Source organism: Mustela nigripes, chromosome 14, assembly GCF_022355385.1.
Source record: "Mustela nigripes isolate SB6536 chromosome 14, MUSNIG.SB6536, whole genome shotgun sequence".
NCBI classification, from domain to species: domain Eukaryota; kingdom Metazoa; phylum Chordata; class Mammalia; order Carnivora; family Mustelidae; genus Mustela; species Mustela nigripes.
Window position 1 is genome coordinate 32385733 of NC_081570.1, and position 21209 is coordinate 32406941.

The following is a 21209-nucleotide window of genomic DNA, read 5'->3' on the forward strand; positions in this document are numbered from 1 at the left end:
CCACTTCTATTTAACACTATACTGGAGATTCTAGTTCACTATAATAAGGGGGGAAAGGATAGAAGAGTAAGAGGGAAAGGAAAACTGTCTAATAACTGTTTATATGGAAAATCCCAAGGCACTATAAAATAACTTCGAAATCTAACAAATTATAGGATACAAAGTTAATATATAAAAATTAATTAAGTTTTTATATACCAGCAGCAAGCAACTGGAAAACTGATTTTAAAATACATAGCTTCCAAAAACAAAATATTCAGGATTAAATCTAACTGGAAATATCCAAGTCCCCTACAGAGAAAACTAAAAAACATTCCTGACAGAAATTAGAGACCTAATGAATGAAAAGATACATGAAAAGATTCATGGCTTGGAATAATCAATACCATTAAGATATCAATTCCTGCCCCCAGGTCAGGGCTGCCTGGAAATGAGAATGGAGCAAGGCATGAATAACAAAGGGGCATGAGGAAACTTTTGGTGGTGACTAAAATGTTCATTTGACACTGGTGGTAATTTCACCTCCACAAACTTCTCAATTTGTAAACTTTATCTGATGAATTGTACATAAACAATCTCTCAATAGTACTGTTAAAAAAAACACACATACAACAAACACACACCTAAATCCTACCCATTCATCCAAATGAATCCCCATGAAAAGACTTCCTGGTTTACAATCCCTCACTGGATACAATTACTCTAACTTTATAACCCCCAGGAAATTCTATTCATACCTACCTCTTGGAGGCAACATACAGTTCCTCCCACATAATGTACACTCAGTACATGTTCACCCAATTGAAATAAATGGCTTTTTGTTTTTTGGGTTTTTTGTTTTGTCTGCCTCCCCCCACAAGTTCTAGGAGTTCTAAGAGTAGGAATGTAAACTACCCTCCTTCCTCTGCTTACTTAGACCTTTACCTGAATCCCCCTTACTCAGACTCAGGCTTAGAGATACCCCCCACCCCCCACGCAAAGCACACCACAGGGAACACTTAACAAAACCGCACAGCATAACAATGATAGAAACCAAGTCACAAAATGACAATGACCTCAGATATGCAGTAAATGTAGAATATTCTACCTAGAAGAATGTCCTCTTTTCTATTTATCCATCCATCCTCATTGTCTTCCTGATTAAACCTGTAATCACCCTCAAACTGTCACACACAACTTCAAGTAAAAGTAATGTGTATGCCCTCATTTCTGTTCCAATATCCAATGTAGATAACTGCAGAGTAGAAGGCTTCTTTTGAGTTTTGTTTTTGTTGTTGCAAAGGCCAACATGTTTAAGATAGTGAGTTTATGTATTTTATCTGGCCCTTACTCCCTCAAATAATTTCCACAACAATGCATCAGAAGCCTTTAGCAAAACTATCCATAGCAATATCCTATCTCCCTGCTTCTATCATTGTTCTCCTATAGCTGCTACGAGGTTCCTGCTAAAATATAAGTCACATTATGTCACTACTTTGCTTAGCCCTCCAACAGCTTTCTACCCCTCCCTTAGAGTAAAACCCAAGTATTTATAAAGGCAAAGAAGGCTCTACATAATGTACGTCCTGCTCCCACCATTTACTTCTCTGATGTCAAGTCCTACTGACCAGGGAATAGAAGGCAAGCTGAGGACAAAGCAGAAAGTGACACCCAAAACACCCACCCATGGGATATATGTGACATTCCTCTGGCACTCCTGGCTGCCCTAAAACTAAAAAAAGGAAAAATAAATAGTTTACTTATAGAGATCACAATCCTGCAAGACATGAGCCTCCCTCAGTTTACAAATGTCTTAGCAATTTACAAGAACAAAGTATTTCTATAAACAACCTACCTTCCAGAATGAAATAAAGGTACTTAAATGTCCTTACAACCTGCAGCCCATTGACAAATAGATACTTGAAGCAGGCAAAGTGTAGTGTTACTCCAGGAAGCTCCCAATTATCTTAATGTTAACGCCTTGCCAGGAGGAAAAACCACCTTAACTTGACTATGGCAAGGCCTCAAGTACCCATACCTCATGAGTCGTCTTTAACATGAAAATCCTTTCGAAACATCCCTTTTCCTTACCTCCCAAACTCCCAGGTAATCAGTCACTCCTCACAACCCCAGTACAGCAGCTACGTCTGCCCACAGATCCTGTCCTCATGCTTTAATAAACTACCATTTTGCACCAAAGACATCTCAAGAATTCTTTCTTGGTGGTCGGCTCCGGACCTCACCCCACCGAACCTCACCTATATTCCAAACCACATCACTATTACTCTTCCCTCCTCCACACACTAGAACAGCTACAGGGACCTCCTTGTTGTTTCTCAAAAACCCAGGCATGTTTCTGCCTTGGAGTCTTTGCACTTGTGGGATTTTCAGGGACTATAGGGCTCACAATCCACTTACATTTACATATAAAGAAACTGCAGTCAGAAAAATTAAACACCCAAGTTATAACACAGTAACTTTAAAACTAGGTCTCTTAACTTCCTCCTAAGTTCTATTTCCCCTAAATCTTGTAATTAATAAAAGTGATCCTTCATTAAAAAAAAAAAAAAAAAAGGTGACCCTTCATGACTTTGTAACATGACGATTTTGTTCATAATTTTAGTATGTTCTTAAACAGAAGAACTCTGGATGATTAAATGCTGCTAAAATGTAACACAAACTATAGGAGTTTTTTTGGTTTTGTTTCTAGAATTTCTGAATTCTAGCAGCACCCCAGGGGCATTATTTCCTATGCAAAATTCTTTCAAAGCACCTTACCTGTGCCAAGCATACAAGAGAAACACAGTAAACATGTGTCCTCACTATCCATAAAAAAGTTACATACAACCATTTCAACTTTTTCTATAACAATACTGAATTTGTCCACTTATTTTAAAACCCTGAATGAGGTAATTAGGCAAACACTAACCGTGACCAGGAAGAGTCTCTTTCAATTACAAGAAACAATATACTCAGAAAGAAGCACCTTCAGTCTACTGATTTAACAGCTGTACCCATACACACCTTGAAGAGACAAAAGATTTTTCAAGTTTTTAAACTGGATCCAATCCAGGACTGGATTGGATCCAATTTAAGAAATAAAGACTATGAAAATGCAAGAGGCTATAAAAAACAAACAAAAGGTACACAGATCTGAAAACACACAAACACACTCCACCAACAGAAAAGAAGACACATAGCAACCACATTACCTTCTGTGTTAGTCTCTACCCTGTCTCCTACAAACGCCTCTACATCTCCACCTGAGCAATTTCTTTTCCCCAGTCGAGGAGCATGATTTGGCTTTGTGTAGATGTGGCCAGAAGTGCAGAAAACATAATGTCCCCAGCAGCAGCAGCATCCCAATGAAGGGGAAGAGCTGACAGACAGAAAGCTTGCTGCCCAGAGTTCTAAACCACCTCCCAGCATTTCCCAGTTTGACTGAGCCAGTCCAGACGGTGGTAACTGACTTGTTAATTGCCCCATTTTTCTACTATCCCCCCATTTTCCTACTATCCCCCCTCAAACTACCTGCACTCAGTTCCTTGTCTATTTATAGTAGAACTCAAATGACAGGGATCTTCTTTTCTCAAAAAGAATGTCTCCTGGAAAAGATAGGAAATCTTCCTTTAGCACAACAGTCCTCAAAATTTTGATCTCCTGGGGCGCCTGGGTGGCTCAGTGGGTTAAAGCCTCTGCCTTCAGCACAGGTCATGATCTCAGGGACCTGGGATAGAGCCCCACATCAGCCTCTCTGCTCGGCGGGGAGCCTGCTTCCTCCTCACTCCCTCTGCCTGCCTCTCTGCCTACTTGTGACCTCTGTCAGATAAATAAAATCCTTAAAAAAAAGAATTTTTTTTTATCTCCTTTGCACTTATATTAAAAGTTACTGAGGTTTCCAAAGAGCTTTTATTTAGGTGACATATCGATTTATATTTACCTATTAGAATTTTAAACTGAGACAAAACTTATTTAAAACAATGACACACTGCATGTCAACATAAATACCGTTCTGTATGAAAAATATAGTCTCAAAAAAAAACTTAAGAAGAATGGCATTATTTTACATTTTTAAACAAACTGCTTTAATGCTTTCTTAATAGAAGACCTCTACATTCCTTTTTTTTTTTTTTTAAGATTTTATTTATTTGACAGACAGAGATCACAGGTAGGCAGAGAGGCAAGCAGAGAGAGAGGAGAAAGCAGGCTCCCTGCTGAGCAGAGAGCCCGATGATGCGGGGCTCGATCCCATTACCCTGGGATCATGACCTGAGCCGAAGGCAGAGGCTTTAACCCACTGAGCCACCCAGGCACCCCTCTCTACATTCAATCTATGGCAAAATCATAGGTCATGTAACCTCTGAAAAATTACAAGTAAAAAAGGTAAAGAACACTTTAGTATTATGAACACATTTTTGACCCCATGGACCTCACACTGCTTTTAACAGGTTCCAATTAGCAAACAATGACTACAGAATAACCAAGATACATGATTTAAGCTTGCGGGGGGGGGGGGGGACGGACACCAATTGAAGAATGAATAGAGAAGAATATATTTATGTGATTATCAACTTAATAAAAGAGATAAACTATACTAATCTGAAGCGCTCATTCTATCAAGCGCTTTTTTTCAACAAAGAACCGCTAAAACCAGAGTTCCCTTTTCTATTCCTATAACATTCAGTTCCCTTGGAATAGTTTCAGTTTTCTAGTCTTCAGAAAAAAATCTCCATAAGTAATATCCAGCTATTTTTGCCTTTTTCTACCCTAAACAGCTTCCAGTAGACAGGGTGCTTTTCAATTTACCCTCTGGTTGAAGTGAACAGCAAAGCCAAATTAAAAAGCAAAATATATGCTAAAGGTTAAAAGAGAAATTAATCAATACAAAACCAGAAACTAATAGGACAGGAAAAATGAAATGGGGGGAGGTGCAAACGCTTGTGAGTAGGGAGTTGGGGGGGGGGCGGAGAGGGAGAGGAATAATATGACTCCACACTGAACCCAAGACAGGGATCAACCTCATGATCCTGAGATCATGACCTAAGCTGAAATTAAGAGTCAGTTGCTCAACCACATGAGCCACCCAGGTGTCCCTTTGGGTACTTTTTTTTTTTTTTTAATGACTAAGCTTGTACATATAATTCCCCTTCACTCTTTCACACTGCCAATCACCCCCCCATTTGCCTTATTTCTGTTCACTCAACAGGCTTCACTGAACATCAGTTCTCTGCTATATGGGCCCAAAGTTCTCAAGACCCTCATCTTAAGAATGACCACATAATATATTGTACAAATGCTGCTTTGAGAATGAATAGGATACTATTAATTATGCTGAGACAGCAAGCAATATTTTGAATTACCAGTTTACATTTCCTACTTAACTAAGAGCTTCATGAGGAGTCTGTCTTGCCTACCACTATTCCCCCAGTTCTTACAGCTCTAGGCTTAAAATGTAAAAGGTATGTGTAAAAGGTGTGTGCTGGTGCAGGGCCTCTCCCCACCTCTCTCTCAATGAATGGCATGAATAATGCAAATTAATGTAAAAGAGGAAAAACTCATCCAGATAAAATGAACTACTCTATTCTCTCCCAAATCCCAATACTATTCCAGCCCCTATCGTATCTTTGATCATGACCTCTTATCTCTTGCCTCCCTATCTAAAGCCCCTCCAATCAGAATATAAACTTCAGGAGAGCAGAAAACATCAGTTTCTTTAAATGTTTCCCCAGCACCTAAAGCATTGCCTAAAGCTGGCACGGAGCACTTGAGAATTGTGCACTCAGTGAATGCTGCCTTTTATCTTGCCTTGCCTATCTCCACCTGAAAGCTAAGCCACAAAACCCATATGGAAGCCATTCCAGACAGTCCCAGTAAAACAATGTTTCCTTCCTTTGTATACAGCAATGTGTCATATCTTTCTTATAATACTTTCTATACATAATTTTTCCTTGTGTTAGAATTATGTTTCATTATGTGTCATTGTATTTGGTATACTGCATAACATTTTAGCACAATGCCTGACACACAGTATCTAGAAAACTAAGATATGTCAAATGAAGCTGGTAAAATGGCAGCATTTCACACAATTATGAGTACATATTAAGAGACCAGATACCATGCTAATCTCCTAGAGAACTTACTTATTCGTGCATTCATCCCTAGCTCAGGTCAGTGTCATTTCATAATGGCAGCTCCACTACTCAATGGGGTTCGGAACAAGCCATCCCAGAACATACTGCTTTGGCATGTCGATTATATCTGACTTATCTGCATGGCAGGACAAACATTTATTTACCAAACATTTGCTCTTCTCCCACCTTCCTGTGAACTGCCTTCTTCCTCTCTGAAGCCCCAGACCCACATCCCCTTCCTCAGCTCATGATGGTAATATAAACCTCCAATGGCTGGCTGCCACTGAGTTTCATATCTTTGTGGGACTCCCACATGTACATATGTAATTAAATTTGTTTTTCTCCTATTAATCTGCCTTTTTATTATTGAGGGGGGGGGTCTCAGCCAAGAACCTAGAAGGTAGAGGGAAAATTGCTTTTCTCCCCTATAGCATCTTCCTCTTGCAAGGAGTATTATATAAAGAGAAGTATCTTTCTTAACTGTTCTGATTCCACTCTTTATCTAAATGTCCACTCTCTAGCCTAAACTCTTCACTACAGTTAAAAAGGTTCTACAGTATGCCCACCTGTATTTCTTGCCCTGTTAACCATGCACATTGTTTTCTCCAAGTGGAACAACATCCTTTACCATTTCAATTCAAAAAAGTTACATGCAAAGCTTCATTCCTCTGCCCAGAGGCCTTCTGGGGGCAGCATTATCTATTTTGAGTCACTTTAGTTATCCTTGCCTGGTCTAACAGACTTATTAGTTAGTACTTGTGCTGTCACTTATAATCATATTTATGTCCCTAATCGTGTATGTGTGTGTGTGTCTCTCTCTCTCTCTGTGTGTGTGTGTGTGTGTGTGTGTGTGTGTGTGTGTGTGTGTGTATACTTTATATTTACTTATGTTCAATGTGGAGGTTCTCTTCTAAAATCATGGACCATTAGCTCACACAAAATATGCATATATAAAAAGAAATATGATTCAGTGTTATGGTCTTCAACATAATAAATACTAGTGGCAGGAAAGGACAGTTGTAAAGAGTGTAAACTGTAAAGGCAGACTACCTAGGTTCATAATGTTGGCCTTGATATTTATTGTCCCTACTACCCTTTGACAACTTACTGAGCATCCATACCTATCAGTTTCATTATTTGTAGTTATTATAAAAATTACATGAGTTAATATACATAAAATTATTTAAAAAGCATCTGGAGTGTGCCTGGGTGGCTGAGTCAGTTAAATGTCTGACTTTGGCACACGTCATGATCTCAGGGTCCTAGGATCAAGTCCTGGGATCAAGTCTCATGTCGGGCTCTGCGCTCAGCAGGGAGTCTGCTTGCCCCTTTCTCTCTACCCACTCATGTGTGCATATTTTCTGTCTAATAAAGAAATAAAATCTTTAAAAAAAAAAATAAAAAGCATCTGGCACCTAAACTCAATGTAATTACCTATCATTATTATTACTACAATGTTGTCTTAGCACAAATTGCTATAAAAAATTACCATAAGCTAGGTGGCTTATCAACAACTGAAATGTATATCTCACAGTTTCTAGAGGCAGGAACTCCAAGATCATGGTGCCAACATGGTCAGGTTCTGGTGAGAAAGAACCCTGCTATACGTATCCTCATTGTTTTCTCACATGGTGCAAAGACAGCTAGCTAGCTCCGTGGCCTATTCTTATAAAGGCACTAATCTCATTTGTGAGGGTTATATCTTTTGACCTAACTACCTCCCAAAGGGGCCACCTCCAGATACTGTCGTACTGAAATTGGGGTTTCAAACACAGGAATATTGGGGGAACACAAACATTCAGTTCAAAGCAGCTATTAAGACTTCTATCTTCTTACTTTATAACCGAGGATACTGAAACTCAAAACGACAATTTGCCAAAAGTCACAAGAACAAGTACACTGTAAAACCACAAGAGAAACAAAGGACTCCCAATAAATGAGCCTATTCATTTTACCATGCTAAAATTTATGCAGTAATATTTTTAAGGTCTGCAGGTCCATTTTATGATAAAGAAAAAGTGGTGAGAAGGTGTTAAGAAGTGAGAAAAAGGAAAATGAGAGACATTTTTATATGCAAGGATTAAGAAAAGAAAAAAGGAATTCTCTTAATGATCAAGACCGAGCATGGGCTTATTATGTTCATATAAATGGAAGGGTCAGGAAGGTGATCCAGAGAAATGAATTAAGAGTATTAGGTTGGAGAGAACTATCATGCTTTATTTTTCATTTAGGACATAAAGATATGGTTACTTCCACTTTTCAAAAACCCTTTCTCTTTAGCAGTTTAGAAAGCTAATTCTGTTCCTCTAAAAGCTCATCTCTCTTCAAAAATGCATAAAACAGTTTGATTTTTCACACAGAATTCTGATGTTTACACATGGGGAAAAAATTTCACATTTCAGAAATTTAATAAGAAACTTTATAAACATATTTACCATCTACATTTTAAAAAGTTAAAAAAATTTTTTTAAGATTTTACTTATTTATTTATTTGATACACAGAGAGAGAGAAAATAAGTAGGCAGAGAGGCAGGCGGCCCAGCTGAGCAAAGAGCCTGATGCAGGGCTCGATCCCAGGACCCTGAGATTATGACCCGAGCTAAAGACAGAGGCTTAACCCACTGAGCCACCCAGGCTCCCCTACATTTTAAAAACTTTTAAAGTTTAGGGGTGCCTGGCTGGCTCAGTCAGTAGAGCATGCAACTCTTGATCTAAGGGTTGTTGAATTTGAGCCCGTTGGGTGTGTAGAAATTACTCAAAAAAATAAAAACAGGGGGGCGCCTGGGTGGCTCAGTGGGTTAAAGCCTCTGCCTTCGGCTCAGGTCATGATCCTAGGGTCCTGGGACTGAGCCCCGCATCGGGCTCTCTGCTCAGCAGGGAGCCTGCTTTCTCCTCCTCTCTCTTCTCTCTGCCTGCCTCTCTACCTACTTGTGATCTCTGTCAAATAAATAAATAAAATTAAAAAACAACAACAACAAACAAACAAACAAAAAAACCCAGGGTTGCCTGGGTGATTCAGATCATGATCTCGGAGTCATTAGATTGAGCCCTATGAGGCTCTCACAGGGCAGGGAATCTGTTTAAGATTCTCTTTCTCCCTCTCCTTCTGCCCCTCACCTCTTGCTCACTTGTACACCCTCTCTCTCTAAAATTAATTAATCAATCAAATAAAATAAAGTTTCAATTTATGGGTCATGTTTAGTTTTTGAGAAAACTTTAAACATATAATAAATATCATATTCAGAACCATCACTATTTGACTATCTTATGTGTTTCCTTAGATGGAACCCAATGGTCATTTAAAATACAAAGTGTTGGGGTTCCTGGGTGGCTTAGTTGATTACGCCTCTGCCTTCGGCTCAGGTCCTGGGATTGAGCCCCACATCGGGCTCTCTGTTCAGTAGGGAACCTGTTTCCCCCCTCTCTCTGCCTACTTGTGATCTCTGTCTGTCAAATAAATAAATTAAATAATTTTAAAAATTGAAAAAAAATACAAACTGTTCTTAAAAAATACGACAAACTCCCCCCCAAAAACCTCTAAAATGAAAAATAGACATAACTAGTTTCTTAGAGTAAGAAATTATATTTTGTATGAAGACTATCTTTCAGAGTATTTGTTACAACAGTATCTGTCTCCCTGATTATATGTACTCTGCTTACAGCTAGACTCTTTCCATATAGTTCCTCTCCTACAGTAGCAACCAACACATAGCTCAGGACAAAATAATTATCAATAGTATTAACCAAAAGACTGGCTCTTTTATGGAACTACATTACAAAGTTCAGTTGTTGAAGTTTTTAAATGCTTTTTAACTTAAACTAACTTAAAATGAAGATAAAAGGATAAATAGTAGAAAATATAGAAATTACGTGCCCAAAATACACACCGAAGAACATATGCTTTGTATGTAAAACATACATAACCTGTAATATGAATCCTTTATTTCCACAAACTTCAACTGTAAAACAGACAATATGGTCTTCAGGAAAAAAAACAGGACTCTCAAAAATAAAAAAAGTGACTGCTCTAAGAACTATACAACAAGGTAACAATAAAATTCAGGGTTGATGTCCAAAGGTATGCACAGCTGTCAACCCAACTACCAAAGCAAATTTCCAAAAATAATTTAAGTTCCAGAAACTTCAGTAGAGAACAAACAGGAGAGAAGATCACGATTCCTCAGCCTTCCAAGACATATATCCTTGTTGATGCTCTGGGTTAACAATGTGGATAGCTCTCCCCTTCCTTCAAATTCTAGCAATAAATGCTAAATGTTCTGTATTCCATATCCTCACACAATTAAACCCCAATTGCTAAGTCTCTTTTAAAAGAAGGTAGTATGTGCTATGGTGAGTGCTGTGAAGTGTGTAAACCTGGCAATTCACAGACCTATACCCCTGGGGATAAAAATATATTATATGTTTATAAAAAATTAAAGAAGGTAGAGGGCAGGAACTGAGGTTCATTCCCTCTCAAACCATAATATACGGTTTACATACATATATTACATACATAGCTCTCACCATCATCTGTTTTAAAACTTACCAGAAGGCCATCCCACCAATACTAAACCTTCTTTTTAAAAATTTTATTTTTTTGAGAGAGAGGGAGAGAGAGCGCACACGCTACAAGCAGGGGAAGTGGCAAAAGAAGAAGAAGAAGCAGGCTCCGCACTGAACAGGGAGCCCAACGTTGGGCTCAATCCTAGGACCCTGGGCTCATGACCTGAGCTGAAGGCAGGTGCTTACCCAAGTGAGCCACCCAGGTAACCCTAAACTTCCATTAATTTCCTTTATTTCTTAAATTTTGGTATGTGTAAAACTAAAACGTGTTCTGGTCTAAGAGTTCACCTCTAACTCTATATAGCTTGGTAAATGGAATACTAAATTCCCTCTGCTGGCTCCATAAATCTGCCTCACTAAATCCCGTTGCTGCTACACTTCATAGCTTACCTGACCCCAACTTAATCACAGCTTAAGGTCCTTATCTTTGAGAATCGGAAGTTTTATCACTCCACCAGTGATAGAAGTTTTACCTCTCTACCAGGAACCGCCATAAAAAAATTTATTTGACCAAACAATTACCCAGTTTCTCTTATCTTATTCCCTTTGTCCTGCTTTTTTCTGCAAACATTTACTGATACTTATTATAAGCTGTGAAAAATACTAACTCTAGAGATACAAATATATTTCTCAGTTCTTAAGGGATCACAGTCCAGCAAAGGAGACAAATATAGAGAAAAATAATTTCTACAAAATTTGAGAAATACTATAAAAGAACTTTGTAAACATTTTATATGAACACAAAGTGAGGAAAAGTTTCATAATGTAGTTAACATACAAAATGAGCCCTAAAGAAGAATAGGGTATAATTGCGTGTATGTGTGTGTTTTAGTTGAGATAATGAAAATACAGAATGGGGAAAGCTGAAAGGTAAAGTTAATGTCTGATGACAAAGCACTGGCTAAAAGTATATTCCAACAAATAACAGGACATCAACTAGAGCTCCATTTCTCTTTCATTCTTATAAATTAATTTTAACCATAAATTCATACAAATGATCTTATAAACAACACATACACACAGGATTTGGCATATGAAATTATTACTACATGGCTGGAAGCAGGAAAAAGCATTGCAAAGACAATCAGGAAAATTCAATGTCATCAGACTGATTATCTGCAGTGAAAGGGAATAGCTCTGTTACATAAAACCAGTCTTCAATGTTGTAGATACAGAGGAATGAATACCAAATTAAAATCCAGGAGACTTGGATCCAAGTCTCAGACAGTAGCTATGCCCTAATTACACAACAAACTTTTTACTTAATTCCTAAACTGCTTACCTCATTCAGGGTTATTAAGATCAAATAAAATGAGTCTGAAAGTGCTCTGAAAAAAACAGAAATGCTATACAAATAAAATACTACCTTCATTAAGGTTGTACTTATATTAGAGATAAACTTTAAAAATTTGTATTGCTGACATAAACTCTCATACTAAATTTGTGATAAAGAGATTTTTACCCGTTCTACAGATCGTGCTCTCTTCTTTGGCCGAGTAGGCAGCGCATCTTCTTTCGGATTGGTGTCTATTGCCCAGTAGGACCCCTAAAAGCAAAGAAAGAAATTATATTAACAGTATATTACAGCAACTCTATACCATTAAGAACGGATTTTTATAATCCTCTGCTCCAAAAACAAACATTCTGTAGATACAACAGTGGAAAAACAGCATGAGAAGATACACTAGCTCTGCATTGAGAAAAGTAAAGTTTATATTAGAAGCAAAGCCCTTTTACAACTAGATTATTAAAAAAGAAAAAAATCACAATCTGAAATAGTGTGAGGTCCAAGAACTTCTGCCACAGCCAAAGTAAAGTGCAGTGATCAACTGAACACACTTTTAAAATATATACTGATTCTTAATTGGACATATATGATAACTACAACAGCAAAGGACTTTAAAGTCTAATACGGTTTTATGTATAAAGATACTATAATTTCTATATTCTGGGACCTCACAAATCTAAATGGTTAAGCGAAACAATTTAGAAAGACAAACTGCTTGAACACATTCTATATAATAAATGCATCCTGGGAAGCAATGGTCTGTAAACAAGAATTTTATTGCTTATTCTGTCACAACTTTTTAACTATTTATCCTCTCTCAGACACAAGTTCTCAGACCACTCATTTGAAAATACATATTTAGTACCTACTGTGTTCCAGGCACTCAAAAACTGTGACTCCTTTAAAAAATATTTGAAAAGTATAGATAATACCATTTACAGATTATTATACAGATGAAGAAACCAAAGCTCAGAAAGAAAAGTGATTTGTTCAACCAAGGGTATGAGAACCAGGACCAGAATCAAGGCCTTGCTTCCCTTCTTCCTCAACTTGTTTGTCCACAAACACATACATACATACATACATACATACATACATACACACACACACACACACACACACACACACACACACACACACACACATATATTTGGGGGGTGGGGGAGGGCCAGGAATGAAGGAGAGAAAGAAAAGGGAAAAAAGGGAGGGAGATACACATTTCAGCTTCCCTGGCTCCTTTTCAAGCAATATTTAACAATGAGGGGAAATAAAGCACTCATCTATCAATCCTCAAACTTGCATCCAACATGAATTATCTGCTTAGAGTTCTTTAAGCATACCGTGTCCTTTCACACAGCTATGCCTTCCCCTACATGGTGATCTCCTGCCTATAATATTCACCCTACCACTGACAACCTCACATTCCACCTTCAAAATTTAGCTCAGATCTTATCTAAAGGAATCCTTCCTCTGATCCTCCCACTGTCCTTCAGAATTCATCACTCTATCCCTCTTTAAGAACTCCATGCATTTTATAAATCCAGACTACTGACTGCACTTAAGATTTATAAACTTATTTATAGGCCTGAATCCTTTCTGGGCTGAGTTCCTTAATAGCAGAAACTCATTTATATATCCACTGTGCCTGGCACAATATCAGACACCTAGCAAATACTCAATAAACACTTCTGGAAATGGGAAGAAAAGCATTTGAACAAACTGTGCCAACAATGTTAAGAGTACAGGGTATGATACCAGGTCTTCCCAGATCCTAGTTTATGCAGGTACCTGAACTTAGCACTCATTTCATCACCCAGCCATTACTGGAGGATTCTTCCATGATATCTTTTCTAAGTAGTCATTGCAGTTTCAGCTAATTAGTCTATCATACCTGATGTAAACTTCCCAAAAACCATGTAAAATATACATGCTACAGAAATTAAGCACTAAAAATAAAAACAATGATTTTATGAGTAGGTTCAGCTAGCAAGTTTCAAAATAAACGAAGAAGGAAAAAGGTCTTAAACTCAGTTAATACACAAATTGAAAAATAAAGTGGGAAGAAAAATACCGACACTCATCAGACAATCGTTTAAAATCCTCTGTTCATGGAAATGACAAATTCCAGTGTTTAGTGTTATTTTCATGGGTGTGTATTTGTGTGTTAATCTGGGGAAACAGCTCACTGCCCATACATCAGACTGATTTATTAAACATTTTAATAAAACTATAAAAATTATACATTCTTCCACACAAAATATGATTGGCTGTGGCTTGTTACAAATACATCAACAAAGAAAAAAAAACGTTCATAAGCTAAACTCTTCAGGAAGTACTCAAAAAACCTTAGATGCCCAAATTCAAGATTTTATTTATTTATGACAGACCCAGAGACAGAGAGAACACATGCATGTGCATATAAGAAGGGGGGAGGGGCAGAAGTGGGCTCCCTGTGGGGCTTGATCCCAGGACTCTGGGATCATGACCTGAGCCAAAGGCAGATGTCCAACCAACTAAACCACCCAGGCACCCTTATCTTTTCACCCATGTTTTCTTCTAGATGTTTCATAAAATAGTCTTAATTTATGTTAAGGTCTCTGATTCACTTAGGGTTAACTCTCTCAAAAATCAGCTGAATATATACATGCCTCTATTTCTGAACTCTATTCTGTTCCATTGATCTACTTGTCTATCCTTATACCAGTAACACTGTGTCTTACTCTGGTTGTATAAAAAGCCTTGAAATCAGGTACCACAAGTCCTACAACTTCAGTTTTTTCAAATTTGTTTTGCCTATTCTAGGTCCTTTGCATTTCCACGTAACTATGAGAACCAGCTTGTCAGTTTCTTTAAAAAAAAAATCTGTTAGGATTTTTCTTTTGATTGCATTAACTCTATAAATCAATTTGGAGAAGACTGACATCCAACATGAGTCCTCTATTCCACAAACCCATAAACATGCTATGGCTCTCCATTTACTTAGTGTCTTTTGTTCTTCTTGGTAATGTTTTACAGTTTTCAGGGAAGACATCTGTATTTATTTTGTTAAAATGTATCCCTAAAGTATTTCATTGTTTTGCATGCAACTGCAAATGGAACTGCTTTTGTTAACCTCTAGATGTTCCTTGGTAGTTTAAAAAAATTACACTGTCCTTGTATCTTTTGACTTTACTAAACTCATTTATTAGTTCTAGGGGCTTTTCCATAGCTTCTTTAGGATTTTCTACATATGCAATATTGTTGTTTGCAAAACAAGAGAGTTTCACTTAGTATTTTTCAACCTGGATGGCTTTTCTTCTTCTTGCCTTACTCTATTGGCCTGGCCCTCTAATAGAATGTTTCGGAAATGTGAATGCAAAGACCCTTGTTTGTTCTCAATCTGAGAGAGGAAAGCATCCACTTTCTCATCATTAAAAACAATGTAAATTCTTTTTTTTTAATTTAAGATTTTATTTATTTATTTGACAGAGATCACAAGTAGGCAAGAGAGGCAAGCAGAGGGCCGATGCAGGGCTCGATCCCAGGACCCCTAGATCACGACCTGAGCCAAAGGCACAGGCTTAACCCACTGAGCCATGCAGGCGCCCCCGTAAATTCTCTTCAATAGGTGACTTGTTAATCAAATTAAAGAAATTCCTTTTTATTCCTAGCGTGCTGAATGAGTTTCAATTTTTTTCTACACTTAAGATACGATTGTTCTGTTTCCTTCTACTACTTAGTGAATTATATGTATCAATTGGTTTTCTGATTTTAACCTGCAGTGCATTCCTGGGACAAATCCCACCTGATCACCACATATTCTCCTTTTTATATATCAATGAATTTAATTCGGTAATATTTTGTTAAAGATCTTTGAGTCTATGTTCACAAAGGATATTGGGTCTGTAGTTTTCTGATTATTTCTTTGCCTGACTTTGGTACCACAGTGATGCTGAACTAATGAAATGAGCTATGTAAACTGCTCCTTCATCCACTTTTTTTTTTTTTTTTAACTTTCTGGAAAATTGGCATTGCTTTTTCCTTAAAGTATTTCAGCTTCTGGTTTCATTGCTTTTGTTTGTTCATTTTCTAGTTTACTGATTTCTAATCTTACTTATATTGTTTCCTTCCACTTACTTTGGATTCAATTTGCTCTTATTTTCCTAACTTAAGGTAAATGTTTACATAACTGATTTCAGACTCTTCCAGTTTTTCTAATTTAAACCTGTAAGCTCCTTCCTAAACAATGCACTGGCTGCATGTCACAGATCTTTATATATTCCACTCTCATTACCACTCAATTCAAAAATACTTTCTAATACCCCTACAATTTTTCCTTTGACCTCAAAGGTACTTTAAAAATGCACCATTTCATTTCTAGACATTTGGGTTTTTTTTAAACATTTTTGTTACTAATTTCAAATTGAATTCTACTAGTCAGAAAACATACTCTGTAAAATTTCACCCTCTAGGGGCGCCTGGCTGGCTCAGTTGGTTAAGCACCTGTCTTCAGCTCAGGTCATGATCCCAGGGTCCTGGGATCAAGCTCCTGAATCTGGCTCCCTGCTCAATGGGGAATCTGCTTGTCCCTCTCCCTCTCTCTCTGCCCCTTCCTCTGCTATGCTCTCTTGCACTCTGTCAAATAAGTAAATAAAATCTTTTAAAAAAATCTTTTTCACCGTCTAGTGATCTACTGTAACTTGTTTTCTGGCCCAGCATGTGGTGTATCCTGGTGAATATTTACTGTGCCTTTGAAAAGAATGCAATTCTGCTTTTAAGGAATGCAGTGTTCAGATCCTTAAATACTTATTTGTCTAATTGTTCTATTATTTGCTGAGAGAAATACGTCAAAAATCTCTTCCTATAATTATGGTTCTATTTCTCTTTTTGGTTCTGACAGTTTTTCTTTTTTCTTTCTTTCTTTTTTTTTTTTTTTTTGAAGTTCTAATTTTGTGGGGTTTAGTATGGGATTTTTTTTTTTTTTAAAGATTTTATCTTTACGTAATCTCCACCCAGTGCAGGGTTGAATGCACAACCTCGATATCAGGAGTCCCATGCTCCACCAACTGAGCTAGCCAGGCACCCCAAGAAGCTCTTTTATGAGGTACACACATTTATAATTCTTAGGTACTCCTGAGGCACAGGTCTTTCCTTCTGCTATCTATATAATATGCTATTAAGGCTACTCAGTGAATTATCCATTTAGTTATAGTTCTTTTCAGCTATACATTTTCATTTGGTTCTTTTCATAGTTTCCATCTCTGTACTAAAATTCCCAATCTGTTCATTCATTCATTATTTGAATGTACGTTATTTTGATTCTTTCAACATACTTACAGTAGCTGCTTTGAAATTTGTGTCTATTAAATGCACTCTCTGGGCCACTTGTTCCCCAGACTGAAGAGCTGAGATAACTCCAACTCTTTCTGACATACTGACACCAGTCTCTTTTATTTCCTACCCTTATAGACAAGTTCTCCATGAATTTTTCCCTGAATAATGCATGAAGCTGAATTCCAACATAAGTACTACAATATTCAGAAGATCACCCAATACCCTGAAGAGAACATCTATCAATCCACATACCTGAATTCAAACCCCAGATCTGGTTCAAGAATCTTGAACAAGTTACCAAACCTTTGATCTACTTTCCTCATATCTACTTCATAGAATTATTGTGACAATTAGCACTAAATATATACTAGGAAATCTAGTTATTACTATTTAACTATAAATAAGAAGTGTCCATGGGACAGAGATGTTATAACTTATAGGATAAATAATAAAAAGAACAGTGGCAAACAAATTTATGAGCTGTTTTAATAGGAATTTAAGATAGTAAACCCAGATTTTCTAAAACATGTACAATACATACTGTATTTATTATATTCAGGTTTTCCTGCTTTTGAAAATATATATATCAAAATGGTCAACATCTCCTGAATACACTAACTGCTCCTCAGCTGTCATGCACAGAACTAAAACAAACATCTTCCAATCTCTAAAATGTTCTTTTTATTACTTCTAATTCTTTAACTTATATTTTACTACCATAAGACAATTCAGATTTCAAATACATATTTAATAGACTTAGCATATTATTACTTCTGGTTCTTCTTGCACTTACACTTTCAAAGTCCAGTACTTTTGAAATTTTTGATGGCTCAGAATTTTGGTTAAGGATGGCCATATCTCTACTCCAAAACTGTAAAACGCATTTTCATATTTGGTTTATAAACACCAAACCAAATGAGGACCCTGATTAGCTTTTTCATTTCTGTATCATCTATCTCCGTGCAAGCACTTTTGTATACATATCAGAATTCAGGATTTTGGGACGCCCAGGTGGCTCAGCAGATTGGACATCTGCCTTCAGGTCATGATCACAGGACCCTGAGTCCGGCTCCGTGCTCAGCAGGGAGTACTCTTCTCCCTCTGCCTCTCCCCTGGAGCATGCTTACTCTCTCTATTCATCTTTATTATTATTTTTTTATTCTTTAAATAAAATCTTAAAAAAAAAGAATTCAGAATTTGTCCTCTTAGGATATCAAGTGAATTTTGCTGCAGATATATTATAAAAGATGAAAAATACTGTCATAAGATTTTCCAGGAAAAAAAAAAGAGGATGATTTTGATTCTAGTCACAAAACACTACATGAGAAAGACTTTCTTCTTGAATGACTAAAGGGATAAAATATTGAATTATCTTTTTGTCCTTAGAAATGTATCAGAAACTCAGTATTTCCTGGATTTGGGAAGATTAATCTAAGATATCATCATTAAATGATCATTATCAACATGACAATTAGAGTCTAAAGTGTTGCTGTCTTTGTATTCATTTTCTGATTCTACAGATAAAAGTAAACCATTTCCCTTTTGTCAATTTTCACCTTTGTCCTTATGGATAGGAAAAAACCCCAAACTCTCAACTTTATCCGATGAAAGTTAAAAGAAAGAAAAAAAAAGATTTAAAATGGTTTCTACAGACTTTTATTATACATTCTTGGAAAGTGTTTGGGCAACACAGCAAGAAAAGTGAAGTATAACCATGATGATTTCATTACTATATCATCCTTCTAAGTAATTCAATCATTCTTTTGTACTCTTGTGATCTTAATGTTTGTACATCATGGAGAAAAACTGATGGGCAATGATGAAAGAAGGTGATATAATCATGTCAAGATTTAAGAAAAGCTTAACAAAATCCCATAATGCATATTAGATTTATAAAAGAATCACATGGTAATTCCAAGATAGAGTAAGTTTTATTCTTTTTTAAAAATACATAAATTTCCGGGGCACCTGGGTGGCTCAGTGGGTTAAAGCCTCTGCCTTCAGCTCAGGTCATTATCCCAGGGTCCTGGGATGGAGCCCCACATCGGGCTCTTTGCTCAGCAGGGAGCCTGCTTCCTCCTCTCTCAGCCTGCCTCTCTGTCTACTTGTGATGTCTGTCAAATAAATAAATAAATCTTAGAAAAAAATAAATAAAATAAAATACATAAATTTCCTATTTGTTCTTTAGAAGAGTTCTAAGAAAGAATAAAAAGTAATAAAATAATCACCTTTACAAATTAGCAATGCTCAAAATAGATACTTGAAAACTGAATTGGATCCAATGGATGTGAGGATATATTAAGGATTAAATAAAATATATATGAAGTATTTCTTCCTCCAGCATTTGATTATATACTGTTTCATATTAATTTTCTAATACTCTTCATCTTTTACAATTTTGATTTAAGAGAGATGCACAAAAATATTTGTCACATCTTAAATTTTAAGGGCTTTTCTACTACAACTTTTATTTGACTGCCAAAGAGAGTTGTGCCTACAAAAGTTAAATTCTTTAAAAAAAAAAAAAATATTTTCCATTTTATTTAGCTGGGGAGGGAAGGGAAAAGCAGACTCCCAATGAGCGCGGACCCTATCACCAGGCTCAATCTCAGAACCTGAGATCAGGACCAGAGCTGAAATCAAGAACTGATACTTAATGGATTAAGCCACCCAAGTTTCACTTAATATTTATTTTATTCCTGCTTTGCACAAAAGACAAAAGATTATAACAACAGCCAAAATATATTTAATGAAGCTTAGTATCAGAAAGTAAATGTAAGAACAAGCTTACCTAGACATAACCTGAATATTTATCTAACCCACCACTGGGAAAATAACACATGCTGAATCACCCAAACTGGCTAAACTTCTCAAACTATGGGCAGATACCAGAAAGGTAAACTACCTTTCCCTTAATGACAGTTCATGAAGGACTGATCATGTTAGTCACAATGCTAACACCAGGAATACAAATAAAAAGTAAGTCTTAGTCCTCAACTGTGGTGAAGGGGACAGAAAAGATACCTGGATAATTAACTCCCACCACTTTCATGTCCTTGCTCAAAAGTCACTCTCCCAATGGACTTACCTTGCTTATTATTCTTTTCAAAATGGCAATCCACACTGAATCCACTTTATCCTAGTCCGTATTTTTCTACAGCATTTTTAATTATCTAACATTCTATATAATTTGTTATTTGTTATTCTCCCATAAGGCTGTAAGTTCCTTATGAGCATTGGATTTTTGTCTTTTGTTTCCTTATGTATTCCAAATACCCAGAATCATAACTAGCACATAGATGGCAAGTAAATAATTAGCAAGTGCTAAGTGAGAGAACTAAGCTGAAACTCAATAATCAAGTTCAGCTGTGGTAGAAGGAAGGGGGGGCAAAAACAATTTTACGCAGAGGAAATACCTCGATTAGCATTTTTAACCTAGTATTCATGAACTCCCAGGGGGTCTATGAACAGGACTCAGGGACTTTACAAAATCAGGTAAGGTGAAAATGCTGAAATTCACTGAATCATATGTGTTTAAAGGGTAAATTTTATGGTATATGAATTTTAAAAAATGTATTTTCTTAATTAAGAAAAAACAGGGGTCAAAGAGCTCTAATCTAATACAGTAGTATGCCCAGCACAGCCAAAAGACACTTTACGAAACAAAGTCAGGGGTATTGCCCAGAAAGAACTCAAATCTTGATTTGTAACTCTTACAGGATTTTCCTTTGGACCATGTCAGTCTTTGATAAAAGTTCTAAACAGTCATTAATGTCACAGAAAGTCAAACAGTTCACCTAAAGAATAAGAACTCCAGGTTCTCTTGAATTCCAAGTATAAGTGAATTAATGTTAAGTGAAATAAATGGTTTTGACCCTGCCTTACTGATCAAAAGAGTAAAAAAGAAGCAAAGTGACAATTTTTTTTTTTTTAAG

At 36.7% G+C, this 21209-nt stretch overlaps 1 protein-coding gene across 2 annotated transcripts in view; it reads right to left on the reverse strand.

Moving 5' to 3' along the window:
- Nucleotides 1-21209, reverse strand: part of FOXJ3 (forkhead box J3) — a 155459-nt gene that overhangs the window by 50861 nt on the left and 83389 nt on the right. For both annotated transcript variants that reach the window (XM_059374362.1, XM_059374361.1), the window contains exon 5: nucleotides 12136-12219. In XM_059374362.1, coding sequence (XP_059230345.1) covers nucleotides 12136-12219 — 84 coding nt within the window. The remainder of the gene's footprint in view (nucleotides 1-12135; nucleotides 12220-21209) is intronic.